This window comes from Sceloporus occidentalis, unplaced genomic scaffold (assembly GCF_023333645.1).
Source record: "Sceloporus occidentalis isolate IW3139 unplaced genomic scaffold, rSceOcc1.0.p SCAF_7, whole genome shotgun sequence".
Lineage (NCBI taxonomy): Eukaryota > Metazoa > Chordata > Lepidosauria > Squamata > Phrynosomatidae > Sceloporus > Sceloporus occidentalis.
In genome coordinates this window covers 69,003,875-69,021,341 of record NW_028316987.1, presented here as the reverse complement: position 1 = coordinate 69,021,341, position 17,467 = coordinate 69,003,875, and the positions used below count along the sequence as shown (strand labels likewise).

The 17,467-nt window shown below is 39.3% G+C and overlaps 1 protein-coding gene across 11 annotated transcripts in view; it reads left to right on the top strand.

The window, feature by feature from the left end:
* Nucleotides 1-17,402, top strand: part of AKAP9 (A-kinase anchoring protein 9) — a 128,166-nt gene extending 110,764 nt beyond the window's left edge. For all 11 annotated transcript variants that reach the window (XM_089533253.1, XM_089533251.1, XM_089533248.1 and 8 more), the window contains 13 exons: nucleotides 237-381; nucleotides 1,344-1,539; nucleotides 3,851-4,001; nucleotides 5,215-5,883; nucleotides 7,367-7,590; nucleotides 8,166-8,277; nucleotides 8,919-9,095; nucleotides 11,613-11,813; nucleotides 12,537-12,769; nucleotides 13,896-13,981; nucleotides 14,836-14,959; nucleotides 16,557-16,696; nucleotides 16,849-17,402. In XM_089533253.1, coding sequence (XP_089389379.1) covers nucleotides 237-381; nucleotides 1,344-1,539; nucleotides 3,851-4,001; nucleotides 5,215-5,883; nucleotides 7,367-7,590; nucleotides 8,166-8,277; nucleotides 8,919-9,095; nucleotides 11,613-11,813; nucleotides 12,537-12,769; nucleotides 13,896-13,981; nucleotides 14,836-14,959; nucleotides 16,557-16,696; nucleotides 16,849-16,892 — 2,502 coding nt within the window. In that variant the 3' untranslated portion in view covers nucleotides 16,893-17,402. The remainder of the gene's footprint in view (nucleotides 1-236; nucleotides 382-1,343; nucleotides 1,540-3,850; nucleotides 4,002-5,214; nucleotides 5,884-7,366; nucleotides 7,591-8,165; nucleotides 8,278-8,918; nucleotides 9,096-11,612; nucleotides 11,814-12,536; nucleotides 12,770-13,895; nucleotides 13,982-14,835; nucleotides 14,960-16,556; nucleotides 16,697-16,848) is intronic.
* The last annotated feature ends 65 nt before the right edge of the window (nucleotides 17,403-17,467 follow it).

Below are 17,467 nucleotides of genomic sequence, written 5' to 3'. Positions count from 1 at the left end.
CACAAAAAAAGGTAATATGACAAATGGGTGTTATTGATCTTCTGATGAAATCCTGTTCACTTTGCATTATCTCCTGTCATTGGTAAAGACTATGTTGATAGTTTTATAAATTGTCACAACTATCTAAGCATCTTCTCTTTGTGAGTACTGAAGACTTACTCTAGATAATAATATGAATTATTGCTTACTGATTTGATATTTTATTTCTGTGGGTTTTTCTAAATGTACAACAACAGGGAACGTACCAGAGAACTGCTCTGGATTGGATTCAGAATGCAGACAGAAGAAGTTTGTTAATGGAAATTGATGTACTGCATGCTCAGCTAAACCACAAGAAAACTGATTCAAAGGGGAAATTAGAAAACAAACCACAATGCCAAGGTAAAATATGTTTCTTTACTTTGCTGTATATCAGTGGTTCTCAAACTGTGCTCTTTAAGGGCTTTTGGACTTCAGCTCCCAGAATCCCAGACTATTGGCCAACATTGCTGAGGCTTCTGGGAGCTGAAGTCCAAAGGGCACCGTTTGGGAACCATTGCTGAATATTGTGTTCCTACGCAAAAATATGTTTCTAGCATATGCCTTTTTGGTTTCTTAAGGATGGGACTGCTTTTAAAGGGAACTCTTATCTTAAGTAGGGTTATTTCAGTATATAAAGTATATAAAAATTAAAGCAAAATAAGAGGATAAATCTCAGTGGCAGACGACGCTATACAAATTGCTTCTTAACCAGTGCCTGAAATGTGCATTGAAAGTTCTCAGGTAGCAAAACTGGTAAAGCTGTTGTCCTGGGATTTATAAGAACTGCTGTTAGAGTAGTGTATACAGAGCTAGACCGGTTGTCCAAATCCATTTGAGGTTATCCTCATACTGTTACCGTGGTCTACTAGCATACATGGAATTCAGGGTTAATATTGTCAAGACTATAAATTAAAGCACTAAGCTGATCACACTGATCATTTTAAGGTTTCACCTTCAAAGTTGAAGTTGTACCCCAATATTGTAAAATTTCAGAGCCAATCCCTCATCTTGGTGTTTTTAAAAAAACTCATGTAGCAGGGGTAAGAAAGGTCTCTATACAGGGATTTGGAGAATGCTGCCACTTATAGTAGACAATACTAGTTTAGATTATTAGAGTTTATCCCAAGCAACCTAAGTGCAATTCACTCTTCATGTACAGAGGCCATCAGCACTGAAGGTTTGGACATGGCCTCAGTTTCTTTTATTATTGTTGTGAATATTGAACATGTTTTATAAGAGATATGCTCGGCTTGTTCAGCCTATCATCAGGAAAAATTAGTGTGTACAGTCAGTGCCTTAATGGTTGACTATGTCCTCTGTAGAATTATTGGGACAGAACACGGAAATGCAGATGGAGCTCAGTAGTACAAAGGACAAAGCAGCTGAACTTCAGGAACAAGTGAATTCGGAGAGAATGATGGTTGCAGAACTGAAGAATGAACTTGGACAAACTAAACTAGAACTAGAAACAACACTGAAAGCACAGCACAAGCACTTAAGAGACCTGGAAGCTATCAGGTAAGGTTTCTGTGGCTAATTTTGACAGTAGAATCTTTATATCAGTTTCATAGGTGGGATACAGACGGGCAAAAAGGGGTGTATTCATGATGTCATGAAGGTAGAGCCTTCAGACGGGCCTTACCTGAATGCTGCCATGAACACGCCCCCCGCACGCCCCAAGCGGGAAGAAGCGGCATTAAAAAGGTGCTGCTTTTCTCCGCTTCTTTTCCGTCTGTAAGCTGCTGCACCGGTACGCCAGAATTGCTACGCCGCTAATTTAAGTTGCCCATTTAAAAGCTCCGTGTCTGCTGCGTCGCATAATGAGTCGGGGTCCTGGAACATGCGCAGTTTGCAGTCAGGCTTTAATTGCAGCGTCAGCTGCCATGCAGGTGTGGAAGCTGCAGCACAGCTGCAGGGCATTTTAAGACTCCTAACCCTAACCCTAACCCTAACCCTAGAGCAACATGTACGCATGCGCTGCTTGGAAAGTTTGGACTTTAAAGTGAGCCCCTACACACATTCCTGTGCCATTTTCACCTAACAATAAAAACCGCTAAAACTGTAAATATTTACATATATACAAGGGAGGTGATGGGGGATGGCAGGGGGACAGCAGTGGCAGCGGCGACAGCTGTGGCTGTGCATTGCAGATTCAGCAAGAGCACGGGGACCAAAGGAGAGGAGGCATCCATGATGCTGGTGACACTGGCAAAGTGCAAGAGGACAAGGATGCCAACACCAGCTGATCACCAGCTGGCAGGAGACCACCATTGTTCTTGGGCAGAGCGGGGGAAAAAGTTTTAAAGGGGCTTGGGCACTTTAAATGTGCACATAGGCTTTCTGCCGCCGCTGCTTAGTGCTGCAGCTGCGCAGCTGCGCATCCGCCAGCTGGCAAAGGAAAAAAAAAGCCCCGTTTTTGGCCGCCCATGAGGAAGCTGCCTCTCTCTTTGCAGCGTCCTCCGAGGCGGCGGTTTGGAAACTGCGGGTCAGAAACGGCCCCAGGTGAGGCGTCTTCACTGCCCCCCATGTGGAAGCCCCATCTCCTGAGCCACACCCCCGGGGTGGGCGGTCTGGAGGCTCCGTATTCAGCAGAATACACCTCCAAGACATCTTCCCCTGCCCGTTTGTATCCCGCCAAAGTGAGAGATCACAACTGAAACTGGTAGTCCACAATTCTTAGCAAAACTCACTTTGGCTGTTAATACATTAAAAAGAAGCTAAATTGTTGAGAATAAAGACATTCTGTTATAATTTATGTAATATAGAATTGGTTGTCTTGATTGAATTGATCATTTTAATTGTATTCATCCATCTCATTCTTGGGATGGCAAGTGGAGCAATCCAGTACATTTGTGTTTATCCCTGCATGCCACCTGACAAAGTAGGAGTCAATGAGTTGTTTTTTTGTTGTTGTTTGTTTGTTCCATTAAGACTCCCCTTTCTCTGTCAGTTTTTATTTATCTGCTCTGTCAACCTGATGTGGCAAGCTCTTCTCCAGTAAATTAATGTAAATAGGCCAAAAATGGAGAGCAGGCAGAGAGAAGATAAAAAGGAGGTGTTGGGAAGGCAATATAAACAGAATGTAAAGACTGACATTTTAGATCAGATCTGCTGTAGAATGAACTATATATTAACTGAACAAGTACAGTGGGGGAAACCGCAGAAGAATTTGTGTTCAAGGTAATGTTCATGTGCATATCTTATCCATCAGTTCCCCCATAAAAATGCCCAAACACCTGCTATCACTGGGAGACAAACATGCACTTGAGATACCATTATCTGTCTTGTAGTTTCATCCAAATGTGCACACAAGTGTAAATATTGTCTGAGATCCAATTCATAGGTTGGTAGAGCTCAAATCTCATCTGTGTGTGAACCCAAGGAGCAGAACCAGATTCCTCTTGAAGTACACAGTAGTAGTCAGTGGATTCCCTGGTACAAGTGTGTTCTCCTGGTCACTAGTCAACTGAGGAGTTGGGCCTGAGTGCTATCTGGCTCCTTTTGCACATCAGGGAAAGAAGCAGCAGTCTCTTTCCCCAGTGTAACTTTGCTTCTTCCTCCCTGGGTATTCAAGGACAGCCAAAAGGTACCTGGGCACACCCATTCAACCAGCCAATAGCCAGGACAGTGGAGCTGTCCTGGGAAGCCCACAAACTGCTCTTGTGCCTGAGGTGAGGGCATGGCATTGCAGAAAGAGGTACTGGATACCTACTTTTGTAACACCCTCAAAAATTCCACAATCATATGTCAGCAACAGGTTTCTAGCCATATCTTTCTAATTATTTATCAAAGAAATATACAATGGGAGTTTTATCTTGCCTTTTTTCAGAAACGAACTTAAAGGGAAAGCAGCTGAACTGGATCTGCTAAAAGAAGCAGTGGCAAGTGAACAGAAGAAATCAAGAGAGTTTCAGTGGACATTGGAGAAAGAGAGGACTAAAGTTGAACGCAGTGCAGGAAGAGAAAAAGAACAACTTGAGGTAACCAATATTAGCTCTAAAGATTTCCTAAGAATACAGAATTTTTCATAGCTCTAGAATTTCAATCCTATTTTTTTTGTACATGAGATAAGATATGGTGCATTGGTTATATCTGCAGATTTCCTTTATGTAGTTTTTACTGTTTCCGTCCAAGCTTGTCGGATACACAGAATTACCGTATTTTCCGGCGTATAAGGCGACCCCCCACGTTGCCTGCCAGCAGCATCTGTGGCCTGCCCTCAGGGAGTCTCGTGCCGGCTGAAGGGGGCCTCTCTGGAGGCCTGGGAGGCTCCTCGGCAGCTGGACTCTCACCGCCATTTTTTTCAAAAGGTGGCGGTGGGGAAGCCGTTCCAGAGCTGGCCGGGTCAAGGCAAAGGGCTGGCCCCTTACTTCTCCGTGCCGCCGCCACTGCCGGGGATCCTCCAATCCTCCAGCGGCTTCAAAAATCCTCCTCGGAAGCTGCCGCTGCTGCCCCCTGGGATCCTCCTCTCCTCCAGTGGCTTCTAAAGCCGCTGGAGGATCGGAGGATCCCAGTGGCGGCGGCGGCGTGGAGAAGTAAGGGGCCGGCCGTTTGCCTCGGCCTGGCCGGCTCTGGAACCGCTTCCCCACTGCCGCCGCCGCCTTTTGAAAAAAAACGGCAGCGAGAGTCCAGCTGCTGAGGAGCCTCTCAGGCCTCCAGAGAGGCCCCCTCCAGCCGGCACGAGTGCCAGCTGGCTGGGAGAGGACCCAGCAAGGACCCCAGAGACAGGGAGGTGGATATGCCATTCGCCTGTCTCTGGGTTCAAAATCCGGCGCATAAGGCAGACTTAAATAGTCGCCTTATACGCCGGAAAATACGGTATATCTAAAACAACAAGCCACTATATAAAAGGTAATAAATTCCACATGTCTGAATGGCCAGGTTTCCATTTCAGAACCAGTGTTGGGAATTTCACTTGTGGGTAGGCATCAACAATAGTATAATGCTATAATTTTTCATCTTCATCATGAAAACATAATGTTAAGTTATATTGGGTCTGAAGGTATCGAGGAAATGTTCGTACTAAATTGTATTCTAGATTAAAACTAGAATACAAAAGTAAATATAAGCTCATGATCAAGATCTTCCTAAGCTTTTGTTCAAGTGTCAGATAACCATTTTATTCAAGATAGCATCTGCTTAAAATTCTGTTGTCAGATTCATGCAAAGGGTCACTTTTTATTTTCTCTTAAGGATTTGAAATATTCTCTTGAAAATGAACAACAAAAAGTTGTAGAACTGACTAATCTTTTGGAACTTGAGAGAGAGCTGTCAAACGATTTGCAAAACAAGATTGAATCCCAGGAAACGCTTAATGCTGCTCAGTTGTCACAGGAGCGCAGCTATAACTCTGAGCTTCAGGTACTCCTTGAATCTGAAAGGTTTAGAGTTCTTGAGGTAAGCAGTGCACTGGAAAGGGAAAAGGAGTTGTGTGCCCAGCTTCAGATGGCTGAACAGAAAATGCAGAATGGAACTTTTACACCAACAGAAGAATTACTTCAGGATCTACAGAAACAACTGGGTGAAAAGCATGATCGTATAGTTGCATTAGTTAGTGAAATGGAAAGGTATAAACTGGAATCTGTGCAGCTAAAACAAGAGATGGAAAAGGAGAGGCAGATTCAGAGGAAAACTCTACAGACCGAACAAGATGCTAATATCCTGGCACAGAAAAAAGCTCATGAATTGGAGTCCAAGGTGGAAGATCTTCAGTGGCAGCTTGGAGAAAAGAGGCAACAAATTCATCAGCTGCAGTGTGAGGCGGAAAAATGGCAAGAAATGGTCCAAGAGTTAAAACAAAAAGAGCAGAGAAAAGAAGCAGGAGTAAAAGTGGAAAATACAACTTGTCATAATCTAAATGAGGTATGGGGCTCTGAGAAGCTTATGTAATATTGTATAGAATTATAGAGTTGGAAGAGAGCAAAAGGGCCATCAAGTCCAACCCCCTGCCATGTAGGAATTCACAACCAAAGTACCCCCAACAGAGGGCCATCCAACCTCTGTGAGAGGTGTGATGAATAAGTTTAGATTAGAGAAAGAAATAGTCATCGTACTTATATTTGTCTTGCATTCAGAAGCAAAACAATGCCTTGATCAATGCCCTCCTTCCCTGAGAACCTAATTCTTTATGATTGGAGAGGAGATGTCATCCTGGAACACCGAATAGTATGTCTCACTCTCAGAGAAGTTTGTAGCTCATCCATAAACTCTCTCTCTCCCATTCTCCTAGCCTAGAGGGAACAAATAACACTAGACAGTCAGGAGCTCATTGCACTGATCATAAGCCCACAACTTCTGTCCAACAGGTACATGTTGATATTCATTGCATTAGGGATCTATAAGATCAAAAAGAGGGAGCATGCATGAACTCAGTCTTCTTGCCCCATTTCTCCATTCATAGTTCAATTCATTAATTTTTATATTATTTCTCTTGACAATTTTAAACTTGAGGCTTTGAAACTTGATGAATTAGGGCTCTCTTTTGTAAATATATAAATCATACATCAGAAACATGTGCTATTTTTATAACTCAGCTAGCTTCCCTCTACTTTAGCTGCAGCCAGTAATTTATATTTTAGTTCTCTTTTACAAATTTAGACTCAGTCCGTCAACTATAATTGCAGCTTCTGGAGCAACTTGCAGGTTAATAACTGTTACAAGTACAAGATAAAAAATTAGAGAAAACCAACAAAATAATAGTCATTGACAGCAAATAAAAATATTAAAAACAATTATCATTTCTAAACTCAGATTTTGAAAACTTAATAGTTTATAAGGTTCTTAATATACAGTGGGCCCTTGGTATCAGCTGTGGTTTGGTTCCAGGACCCCCTGTGCATACCAAAATCCATGGAGGTTCAAGTCCCATTAAATACAGAGGCATAGTAAAATTAAATAAAATGGCAAAATCATGGTTTGATTTTTGGAATTTATATATATTTAAAAATATTTTCAAGCCATAGATGCTCAAATTTGTGGATAAGGAATCCATGGATGTGGAGGGCTGACTGTATTCTAAAGCAATTTGATAATGATAAATTCAAATATTTCAAATATTGTTATGGCCCTGTTTTTTTATACATGTACTATACATATATGCAAGCATATGATTGTTCTAAATGGTTGTTTGTCATAAAGTCTATAAGCTTTTACCACAGGTCAATTAATTAATTTTGGAAGATGCAACCTTCAAAGTCAGTTAAGCAATGGCTTAATCTTGTGTATAGATTGGATATTTTAATATAGAAGTACAAAATAATCAGGTGCATTTGTTTCGTTTACTTCAGAATTCATTTTCTGTATTTAGTACAAGACAAGCCTTCTCTCCCCATCATATATTTTACAGACTACATGGGATACGTCAAATGAACGAACAAGGAAGTGGGTTTTCCAACAGAAAATTGGAGGTGGTGAAACAAAAGAATTGTCTTACTCTGCTCTAATTGCCATGGGAAGTGGTGACAGTGGAGGAGATGCTACCAAGGAATGTCAGGACCTTCAGATGGTTAGACAGAAGCTGATAAATGTTTCTTCAAAAGTTAAACAACTAGCTAATAAAGCTGCCTGCAGGTTAGATTAATTTCTTGCTGCTAATGCATATCATCCCAGCATTCGCAACCAGAATTTTCTAAAAGTGAATTATCTGATTTTCTTTTAAAGCTGTTTTTCAGTTGATTCCAGTAATTTGAGTGACCATCATGCCAAAATGTATTTGAAATGTAGAGTTTTCTCAGTTATGTTTGTATTGGGATGAATGTGTTCCTTTCAACAAGAGATTCCTGTCTCTCTGGTTAACATCAGAAAATTGGGCATGTTTATGGATTAGAGAACAGATTTCGCTCTCTGAGGTCCTGGAGTCAGATGCTGCCCCAAACCTCTGGACATTTCCCACCAATGGTTTAGTATGACATACAAACCAAACAGAACCTAACACTCTGGTTTGTCTCTTCCTCAACACAACAGAAAAATAAGCCACTGTTCATTCCATTGTGTCAGAGGTAAAACTAGTCAAAGTGCTGGCTCCTGCCATGTGTGGATGTTACACTTAACAGTCCATGGAAAAAAGATCTGTGATTTGTTTAACAGTTCAGTCATTCTCCCCATTTTTGTCCTACACAAACAAAAGATGTTTTTGTTTATTCCAGATTACCATTTGAAAAATCAGATGATGAAGACTTTGTTGAGATACAAAACAACATTGAAGAAGTTCTCTCAGTGTTAGGAGTACTAGTGGGCTTGCCCAATATGGAATCAGAGGTCAGTAAAGGGAAAACTGACACTTTGAGACATTTCTAATACAGAAAACTTTGTATGCTTTTTTTTTTTTTTTTTTTAAATTCAATACTTAAGAAATTTTTTAAATGTGGAATTTTTAATAATGCATCCTTCAGATTTACACATAATTCCATGCACAAAAACCCCACTGAACTTAAAAGGAGCTAACATTTATAGAGCTAAGTATAGGACTGAATCCCTTTGATTTAGTAGTTAATTTATTTAAAATATTTCTGTTCCACCTTTCTGGCTTTAGCTGGAACACAATGCAGCTCACAAAATGCAGAATGATAACCCTCAAAATAAAATAAAATAATTTGTGTAATATTATTAAACTTGTGTATTTCCTGAACATATTTGCCAAATATGGTTAAAGAAAGTGGCGGCTATCCTTTTCCTTCACTTAAGCTTCCATTGTTCTTTTATTTTCCTCAAATCAATTAGTTAGACAATATAAAGAAGCTGTTACCAAGAAAGCTCAGTGTTTTGCAGTAAAAGTTTTCCAAAAACAAGCAAAATGCTTTCTCCGCACTGTATCCACTTGTAGTTTTAACTTCTTAACCATTAAGATTGTAATATGCTTTTATTGGAGCTACACTCATACTATTTGTTTTCTTTTCTAGGTGAATTCAGACTCGCCATCCTCTGCTTCATTGACTGAAAGATTATTAAAGCAAAATGCTGAATTGACTGGATTTGTTGGCAGACTAAGTGAGGAAAAGAATAATTTGAGGAATGCAGTCATGAAACTTGAGGAGGAACTTATACGATACAAGCAGACAGGAACCTGTGGAGACTCTGTATGTTTCTTCTTAGTTTGAATATACAGTCGGCCTTTCATATCCATGGGGAATCTGTTTTGCCCCCCGCTTCACAGATAAGAAAAACACGAGACCTCAAGTCACGTAGTCCCCAGTGGTGGCACAGTGTGCGCATAGCCTCATGCATGCACTGCCATTGAGAACAATGGGGCTTGCCATCCATGGATGCTCAGATCCACAGATGGCGAGAACCCACTGTAAATATTTGTTCAGTCCATATCTCTTAAGACACTGCACTAAGTTTTTTGTAGGTTAGAGCTAGGCTGTATCTAGGCTGTAAGCCTAAATGCTTTGTATTTAATGTGCAAGTTTTTAAAAATTCAAGTAACATAATCTGATAATTACTCAACATTTAACCTAATCTTGCTTTCCTGTGGTTATGAGAAACATCCTTCCATTGAAGTTGGTATTGCATTGAGAAGAAACCTGCTGTTGGCACCAATGAAGAGTTTTCTCCCAGTGTGAATATCAGGTTCAGAAGAAGGACCTTCTTGAGGACCACAGCAGAAGAGGAAATGGTTCATAATTACAAAATTATCAGCTGCTGTTGATTGCACTGTTGAAAGAAAAAAGCATTCCCTGTTAAATGCAAATATGTATTTAATCTACCATATAATTTGGCCTTTAGAACCCCTAGTTCACACACTTATTAAAGGGTGGATCCCATTGACTGAAGAAAAAAATGCAGAAAAATATGCATAGGATTAGGCAAGACTGAAACTGCATTGCTAAACTTTCCCATGTTGGAGCAAACTCCACTAAACTCTGTGGGGCTTTCTCCTAAGTAGTCATGTATAGGATTGCTCTGTAAAGCTGGAATTCTGTTGGGGCACAAGCACTACGATAGCATAAAAGTAGTTGCGCAAGTAGGTCATGTTTTCTCATCGGTTACATGAGTGTGGTTTCTAGTACAGCCAGTCATTCTGCAGGCAAACACACAGCCTTCTCCCTCACTTCTGACTTAGTGGTTTGGGAGCCAATTGACTATTGATTGACCTCAAGGGCAAATTCTGCAGTTTGCAGAATTTGCAAATGCATTCTGCAGTTGGATGCATGACACTTGGATCCAGTGTGACTGCACTGCTGTATGTTTATGCTGCATTGAAAGTGCATAGGATCTTGGGTAAAGCTTCCCCCCTCCCCTCTTATTTTAGGTGTCTGATTAATTTGACTTCCTTTGGTGTGTCTGTGATTTAAGAATTCATTCTATTTCTTTCATTACTGTTCTAGTCCTGATTTAACAGAGTTTTGTGTTCCAAATTATTAAACGCTTTTGAAAAAATATATGTTATGATACACACACACACACACACAGAATCATATTGCACCTTACAACAAATTTTATTTGGCATAAGGTTTTGTGGAATGTATCCCACTTCATTAGATGCATGAATTTATTTAAACTCTGTTTTTGATGGAACAGACTAATATGGCTCCCCTTTTCTTTGAACAAATACAGATGGCCTTTTACAAACAATACATATAGTATCAACATACACCTGGAATCTTTCTGCCTCCCTGTTGTATCTGTAGTATTAGCAAAGTGCTGTACGTTTCAGAACATCTACCTGCTAGCATTACATAGTTGTGTCTCCTTATAGTGGTGGGCAAACACTATTGAATAGTCCCAACTGGAGTTAGGGCTGTTGATCAGTTGTTGAATAGTGAGTCAACTTGTAAGCAAACTTCATTGATTTTCAGTGTCTCTCTTCTAGTTCACCAATAGAATTCAGGCCAAGATTTGTTAATACAGTAAATGGCATGTCCTTATTTTTATTACATTTATTACACTGTACAGTTCTTTATACAATTAGTACAATTGGCTTTAACAGCTATATAGTGTGTTGTCTCTGTCCTTCTTTGCGATAACCATTACGTATTTAAACACCTTGATAAACCAGGTGTTATTTCTATTTTCATTCAAGCAGTAAGGAAACTCTTATGCCCATCTCAACCATGCTATATTTCTGATCAGTAGCAGAAGTGAGAAAATTTTCCTTTGACAAAACTACACAAACTCATTGAGTAAGTGATTCAGTCCATGAAAAATATGTTCCAGATATAGAATCAGTGAAAATGAAGTTATTTTACTGGTGTAATGAATACCATTTCCAGTTACTCCTAGCAGGTATTTCTTCAGGGCATTTTAGAGGCATTTTTCAATTCTGATGCCACTTTCTTATCAAACTTAGCTTTTTCAGTGCAACGAGTTAATTTTTCAACATTGTAAGGAATAAGAACATTAAGTATTGAGTCATTCAATGAACAGTAATAATGTGTAACAGGACGAATTACTTTTTAAAAGTAACATTCCATGCTCTGGGTATTGCTTCATTAAGTACTGTTTCTGTATGCTACTTCAGTGGCATATATAATAATATCATTTGTTCATTTACAATTCCATTCAGTCCTGGTTGCCACAGCTAAGTAATATGAATATAATCATCCCTGAATTAATTTGGGTTCCTTTTTGCATTTCTTTTTCAATTTCACAAGACTTTCAGACTGTCACCACACAGTGGAGGAAATGCTGATACACTCATTGCTTCTGAAAGAGAGACCTGGAGCAAAGAGAAGTTAAGTCTCCAGCAGTCCCTAAAGCAGGCTGAAGCAGAGCTGACTAAACTGAGGGCAGAATTAAGGAATGAGGCTTTTCTCAGAGAACTGGGGTCAGATTCAGAAAATGCTGCTTTAAAGGTAAGAGGCAATTTTAAGAACAGCCAGCATCCTGTTGATGACACACACTGGCTTAATATCCCACTGTGCCAGTTTATGCAATTTTAAGGTCATTCTGAAAAGAAATGTCAAGTACCTCCTTGTGCAGCAACACCGCTTTGCTGGAGGACAGAGAGGGTGGCTCTTCTTTTTTCCCAAATGCAAAACTCCAACTATATAATAACCAGCCACTGATTGGCTACATATGTGCCAGCACCATCTTCTGCAGTTATGTGCAGAGGTGGAAGAGAAAAGCCCTGGAGCAAAATGCTGTTTGAGATTTAGAGTCTCGCAGCAATCCTACCTTTGTTTTTTTCATTCAAGATTTTGGGATTTTTTGCTTTAATCCAAATTGAAATGTTCTGAATTGGAAATGTTACACCCTTGCTCCCTATGCATTGTTTAGCCCCAAATGTTCAGTTTCCTTTCCTTTCTTTCTTTCTGGCTTTTCCTTTTAATAAACTGAAGGGGAAAGTAAGCATGTTGTGTTGGCTGAAGTCCCGAGAAAGGATTATGCAGCAAGTGAAGTGTTTGTTCTTGTCAGCTCAAGGTTGAAGCTACAACTGATGTAATTGTGCTGCTCGCATCAGAAACTGTGGAGTGGGAGGATGTAGATCAGTTGGAAAGAATGATCTTCATATGAGCACTATGGTCAGCAGAGCATTATACTTCTTACTGCATTATTTAATTTCATCTTATTTCTAGAGAATTTATGGCAGATATTTGAGAGCAGAGAGCTTTCGTAAAGCTCTCATATATCAGAAGAAATACTTGCTGCTCTTACTGGGTGGGTTTCAGGAGTGTGAAGAAGCCACCTTATCTCTCATTGCAAGAATGGGAGGCCAGCCTTCCTACACCGACCTAGAGGTTATTACACACCGTTCAAAGGGCTTTACACGATTTCGGTCAGCAGTTAGAGTATTAATCGCAATTTCAAGGTAGGATATAAGACATTTGTTTGTACTGTATATAGTGTCACAAAGCAAGTAGATATATAGATTATGAAATAAGGCACTTGAACTGTTTAAACAAAGAGTGGATAACTGAGTATTACCAGGCTACTGTGGTTCCCCAGGGAGCCAATGCACCCTTCCATCACAAAACCCCAAAAAGCATTTGAAGAAAATTTGCCCACAGTTCTCCTAAAAGGGTGCAGGAAGCAATTACATCGCATATTTCACCCTTTGTGGGCCATCTTAAATCCAGGAAAAGGCCATTTTTCCATCTAGTCAGTTCTTGTTTGAAAAAAGGTTTCTTCTGGGCCTCAAATGATGGGGGATCTGCAAAAAATTTGCTTCCCACTCCCCCATGTGGACATTTTGATGAAAAAGCAATTTGGACTTTTCCCCAAAAAAGTAATTAGGGGACTTGGGGCCACAGTAGTGGCATTGGGGACAACCTATGGCCTGCAAGTCAGATTGCCCTAACCCTAATTTAAACCTAAGCCCTCTGAGAAGCCCCCAAATACTCTTAAAAACCTACAGTTAAATAAGGCATAAAAACATATACAGGTACTGTATAGTTGGATTCAGTTTTGGCAAGAAATCGTCTGAGTTCTCTAGACAAGCTTTCAAAACAAGTGATACTTATTGTTGTTACTGCCACCACTGCTACTGCTTTGTTCCAGTGAACTTGAGCACAACAGCCCTATGAAGGAGATCAGGCTGAAAGAGAGAATGATTGGGCCAAGGTCAACCAGTGAGTTTCATGCCTCAGTGGTGTCTAGAACTTGGATCTCCTGTGACCCAGGTCAATGCTCTGACCATTACATTACAGTTGCTATTGCTTGATTGCTCCTCCCTGACCTATACATGATGTATTTTACACTGCTCCGTCATTTCATTTATGATTCAATCTTTATACCACTAAAAGCAACATCATTATATAAAAGTCATGTCAACACCTGTATTAAGTTATATTTCATAGCCCAAATCCCATAGGAATTTGGGAAATCAGCAGTAGTGTGAATGGGTCTACCCCAGTTGGTACTAGCATTGTGATTTAAGACTAAATATGTTGTTTGAAATAGAAATATATAATTTTAATCTTTATTTTAACATGCAGAATGAAGTTCCTCGTTCGTAGATGGAACCGGGTTACAGGTTATAGTTTACTAGGCATCAACAGAGATGGTTTCAGCCAGAATTCAGGTAAATTTATATTACTGGTCAATACCCCTGCCCCCATTAAATATAATAGAAATTTCAAATTCCGACATTTTGGGATGGAGTATACAATGTTAAAATAATGGATATCAGTCTAAAAATGTCATGAAGTAACTCCTGGCCCAAATATGAAATTTGGCCAATTTGATAATTACACAGTGAGGGCAGGGGTAAGTTATTGATTATGAATCACAGTACTTTGAGTATCATCCTTGCAAAGTGAAGCATGTTTAGATCCCATTGTGAAATATAGTGTGTATTTATCCCTGGATATCACAACTAGAGTTAAAAGATGTCTAATTTTCATTGAATTGTATCTATAGCATTTGTCATCATCTTTTATTCATTAACTACCAGAGAAGAACTGGTCACTGGCCTACATTGCCTTTCTTCCAAGGCAGAAGGTCAAAGACAAGCATTCTAATTTTAGCTGGATGATAGAATGAAGCTCTCTCACATAATACTGGTACTTGTTGAAGACAAGTGATAAAATCTACACTGTCAAATTTCTCATATCGGTGCTTGAGGTACTTTTTCTTTGGTTTGGAAGGGCCCACCTCTCAGCTTCTGAGTTGTATATAAAGTCGGTTTCTTTCATTTTCAGCTCTCATAGATAAGCTTAAATACTAGGGAACGGTGTGGTTTATAAATCACTTGTGAACACTGTAGTATGCAAATCGAGCGTTCATGACTTATAGAGTACAGTATGTTATACACTATAGTAATCTCCATTAGGGCTATAAACTGCAATAAATTATTTCCGTAAATAGTGTTGATATGTAGAATTGAAATTTTTGCTGATCTTTAGCAAAAAGTTAATGTTGTTTTTATTAACATAGGTAGTGAACTACGACCTGATTCAATCTCTGGTGGTCTGGAGCTCTATGGAGAACACAGACACTCTTCTTATAGGTCCAGGTCAGAGCTGGAATCTCTCAGATCTCCTCTGTGTTATCAACCTAGGTAAAATTTCACTTTTTTGTTCTTCATTTGAGATGTAGATTCTTTTACTGCAAACTGCATTTTCAAAGGTGGTATTGATCTTAAGTACCAAGAACAACGTGACATCTTTCAGAGTACGCTTTGTGAGTTTTCCAGAAGTGTCTACCTGTCTGCTGGCAGAAACTGAAGGCTGGACATGGGTCTGATGAAGCAAATCATATGAATCTTTGCATTGCCATGTACCATTCTCCATTTAATTTTGTTTAAATATCAATTGCAAAATAACAAGTCTATTACACCTGTATAGGATACAGATTTACCACCATTTATCTTAGTTAGTGAGATCATGTTTTGAGTTTTTCTTTCAAACAACATTCTTCCAAAAATATTTTGCATTCTCTATCCACACCTCAAGACCATACAGACGGCTTGATCAGATCAAATATTCTCCTAGAATACAGTTTAATCATGAGCACACCTAAGACTTTTCAGGGCTCCCCATCTTGCCCCACTTGAACCTATTGAATTGGAAAATTAGGCCAGAGCAGCCTAGAGTAAGGTACAAGGACCTGAAGCCAGAATACAAAATCAGCACAGCCCAATGTGTACATGTGGAAGTATTTCCAGTAGGTTTCTGGGATAGTAGAAATACCAACCTTTAAGTGCAAAAACCTCAAATAAAAAAACAGTGGTTTCTTTTTTTTCTTTTCTTTTTTTAACTTGAAAAACCTTTCTGGGAATCTATATTTTGTAGAATGGACGACATTGGCAGGCTTCATTTTTATCGACTTTATTGTTTATGTGTACACTGCTGTATAAATGTACAACACTATATAAATAATGATAATGATAATGATAATAATAATAGGTCCTCCAGTGCAACTTTGTGGTCAACATCAGGCAGAGGCTGACCATAGAATTACACTGGAGGACCTACATATGCCTAGAGAAGTGTTTTCTCTAGGAACCTCTAGGTCCTCCAGTGTATGACTCTGTGGTCAACTTCCAGCTTAGTTCTGCTGGAGGGCCAAGAGACTCTTCAAGAGCTCATATAAATTAAATCCATGAATAATCAAATCCACAAAAATGAATGCTGCAAATGTGAAAGGCTTATAATTGATCCATGTGGCTTTTTTATAAATTGGTTTCCTTTTTTGAAAATGTTTAGTTATGATCTCATATATATATGTGTGTGTGTGTGTGTGTGTGTGCCAAGATTCTGAACTGAGAGAAGTACATGTTATTTAGCTTCCACCTTGTAAGCAGCACAACATGGTTGTTTGCATGTTGTCAAAGAGCAGATGCAATTAAGATGTCTAAATGAATAGTGATACAGGCTCAGTAAGTCACACTTTCTCAGTCACAGGCAAAGGTAATAGCAAACCCACTCTGAGCAAATCTTGCCAGGAGAATCCTGTGATAGGTTAACCTTAGGGTTGCCATAAGTTGGAAATGACTTGAAGGCACACAGCAACAAAGCATTCAAATTAGGGGTGGTTAACTCTTGAGACTTAGCAGCAAGAAATAAGCTTTATTTATATACATTTGTAGTTTGCGATATCCTGAAAGAATTTACAAGTTTTCATCAACTGTTTTCCCCACTGTTTTTCTCTTTAAGGTTCCAAGGGATCCATACTGATTTAAGCAGAGTTTCCCTTGCTTGTTCTCAGCTTCAGAATTATGATCCTGACAGGGCTTTAACAGATTATATTAATCGTCTGGAGGCTTTACAGAGGCGACTTGGCAGTGTACAGACAGGTAAATATTATTGTATTTGAATGATGATTCTTTTATTTTCCAGCTTACTTACCTGTACTTTTCTGACATAGTTGTCAGTGAACAAAGTTAACTGCAGAAGGCCTTTTGAAAGCCATTCTTTTCTAGTGAGAATGTATCTTTCTGCTTCACAGCACCTGCTTCCTACACTCAGCTGCATTCTGGCATCAGGAGATAATCTTTGCAAACATTTTCGCCACTGGTAGCGACATCAAATGAAATGCCTTCCGTAAAATCTGTGCTGCTGCTGTGCTTTTGTATAACGTGTACATTGTGGGACCAACATGAACACAGCTCAATGATTGTATGCTGTTCATCTTGCTGGCACCTCCAGAAAGACTGGAACCTATGTATATAGGCACTTTTTGTGGTCATTTGAAATCGATAATTAAATTTCATGTATATTTGTGGAATGCTAATTTAAACTATTAAATTATTGAAGTGTGTATTTATCAAATGAGTGAGAGGATGAAACATTTCTGTACTGAGAGTGCTGAATGTGTAGCTCCAGATGCACAACATTTTCTGATAAGGCTAAGTGAAGGACTTTTCATGATTTTATTCTATTTGCTACTGGCATTGCAGAGAGAAATATCACTTGTAGAGACTATTTTTGTAAAGGTAGAAGTTTTGAATTTTATGGGTATTTTGTCAAAGTACTGAAATAAAGACGATTTCATCCTTTTAATACTTGTGTCTGAATATATTTCAAAATAGGTTTTTATGTATTCTGAATAAAAAATTAAATTTAAA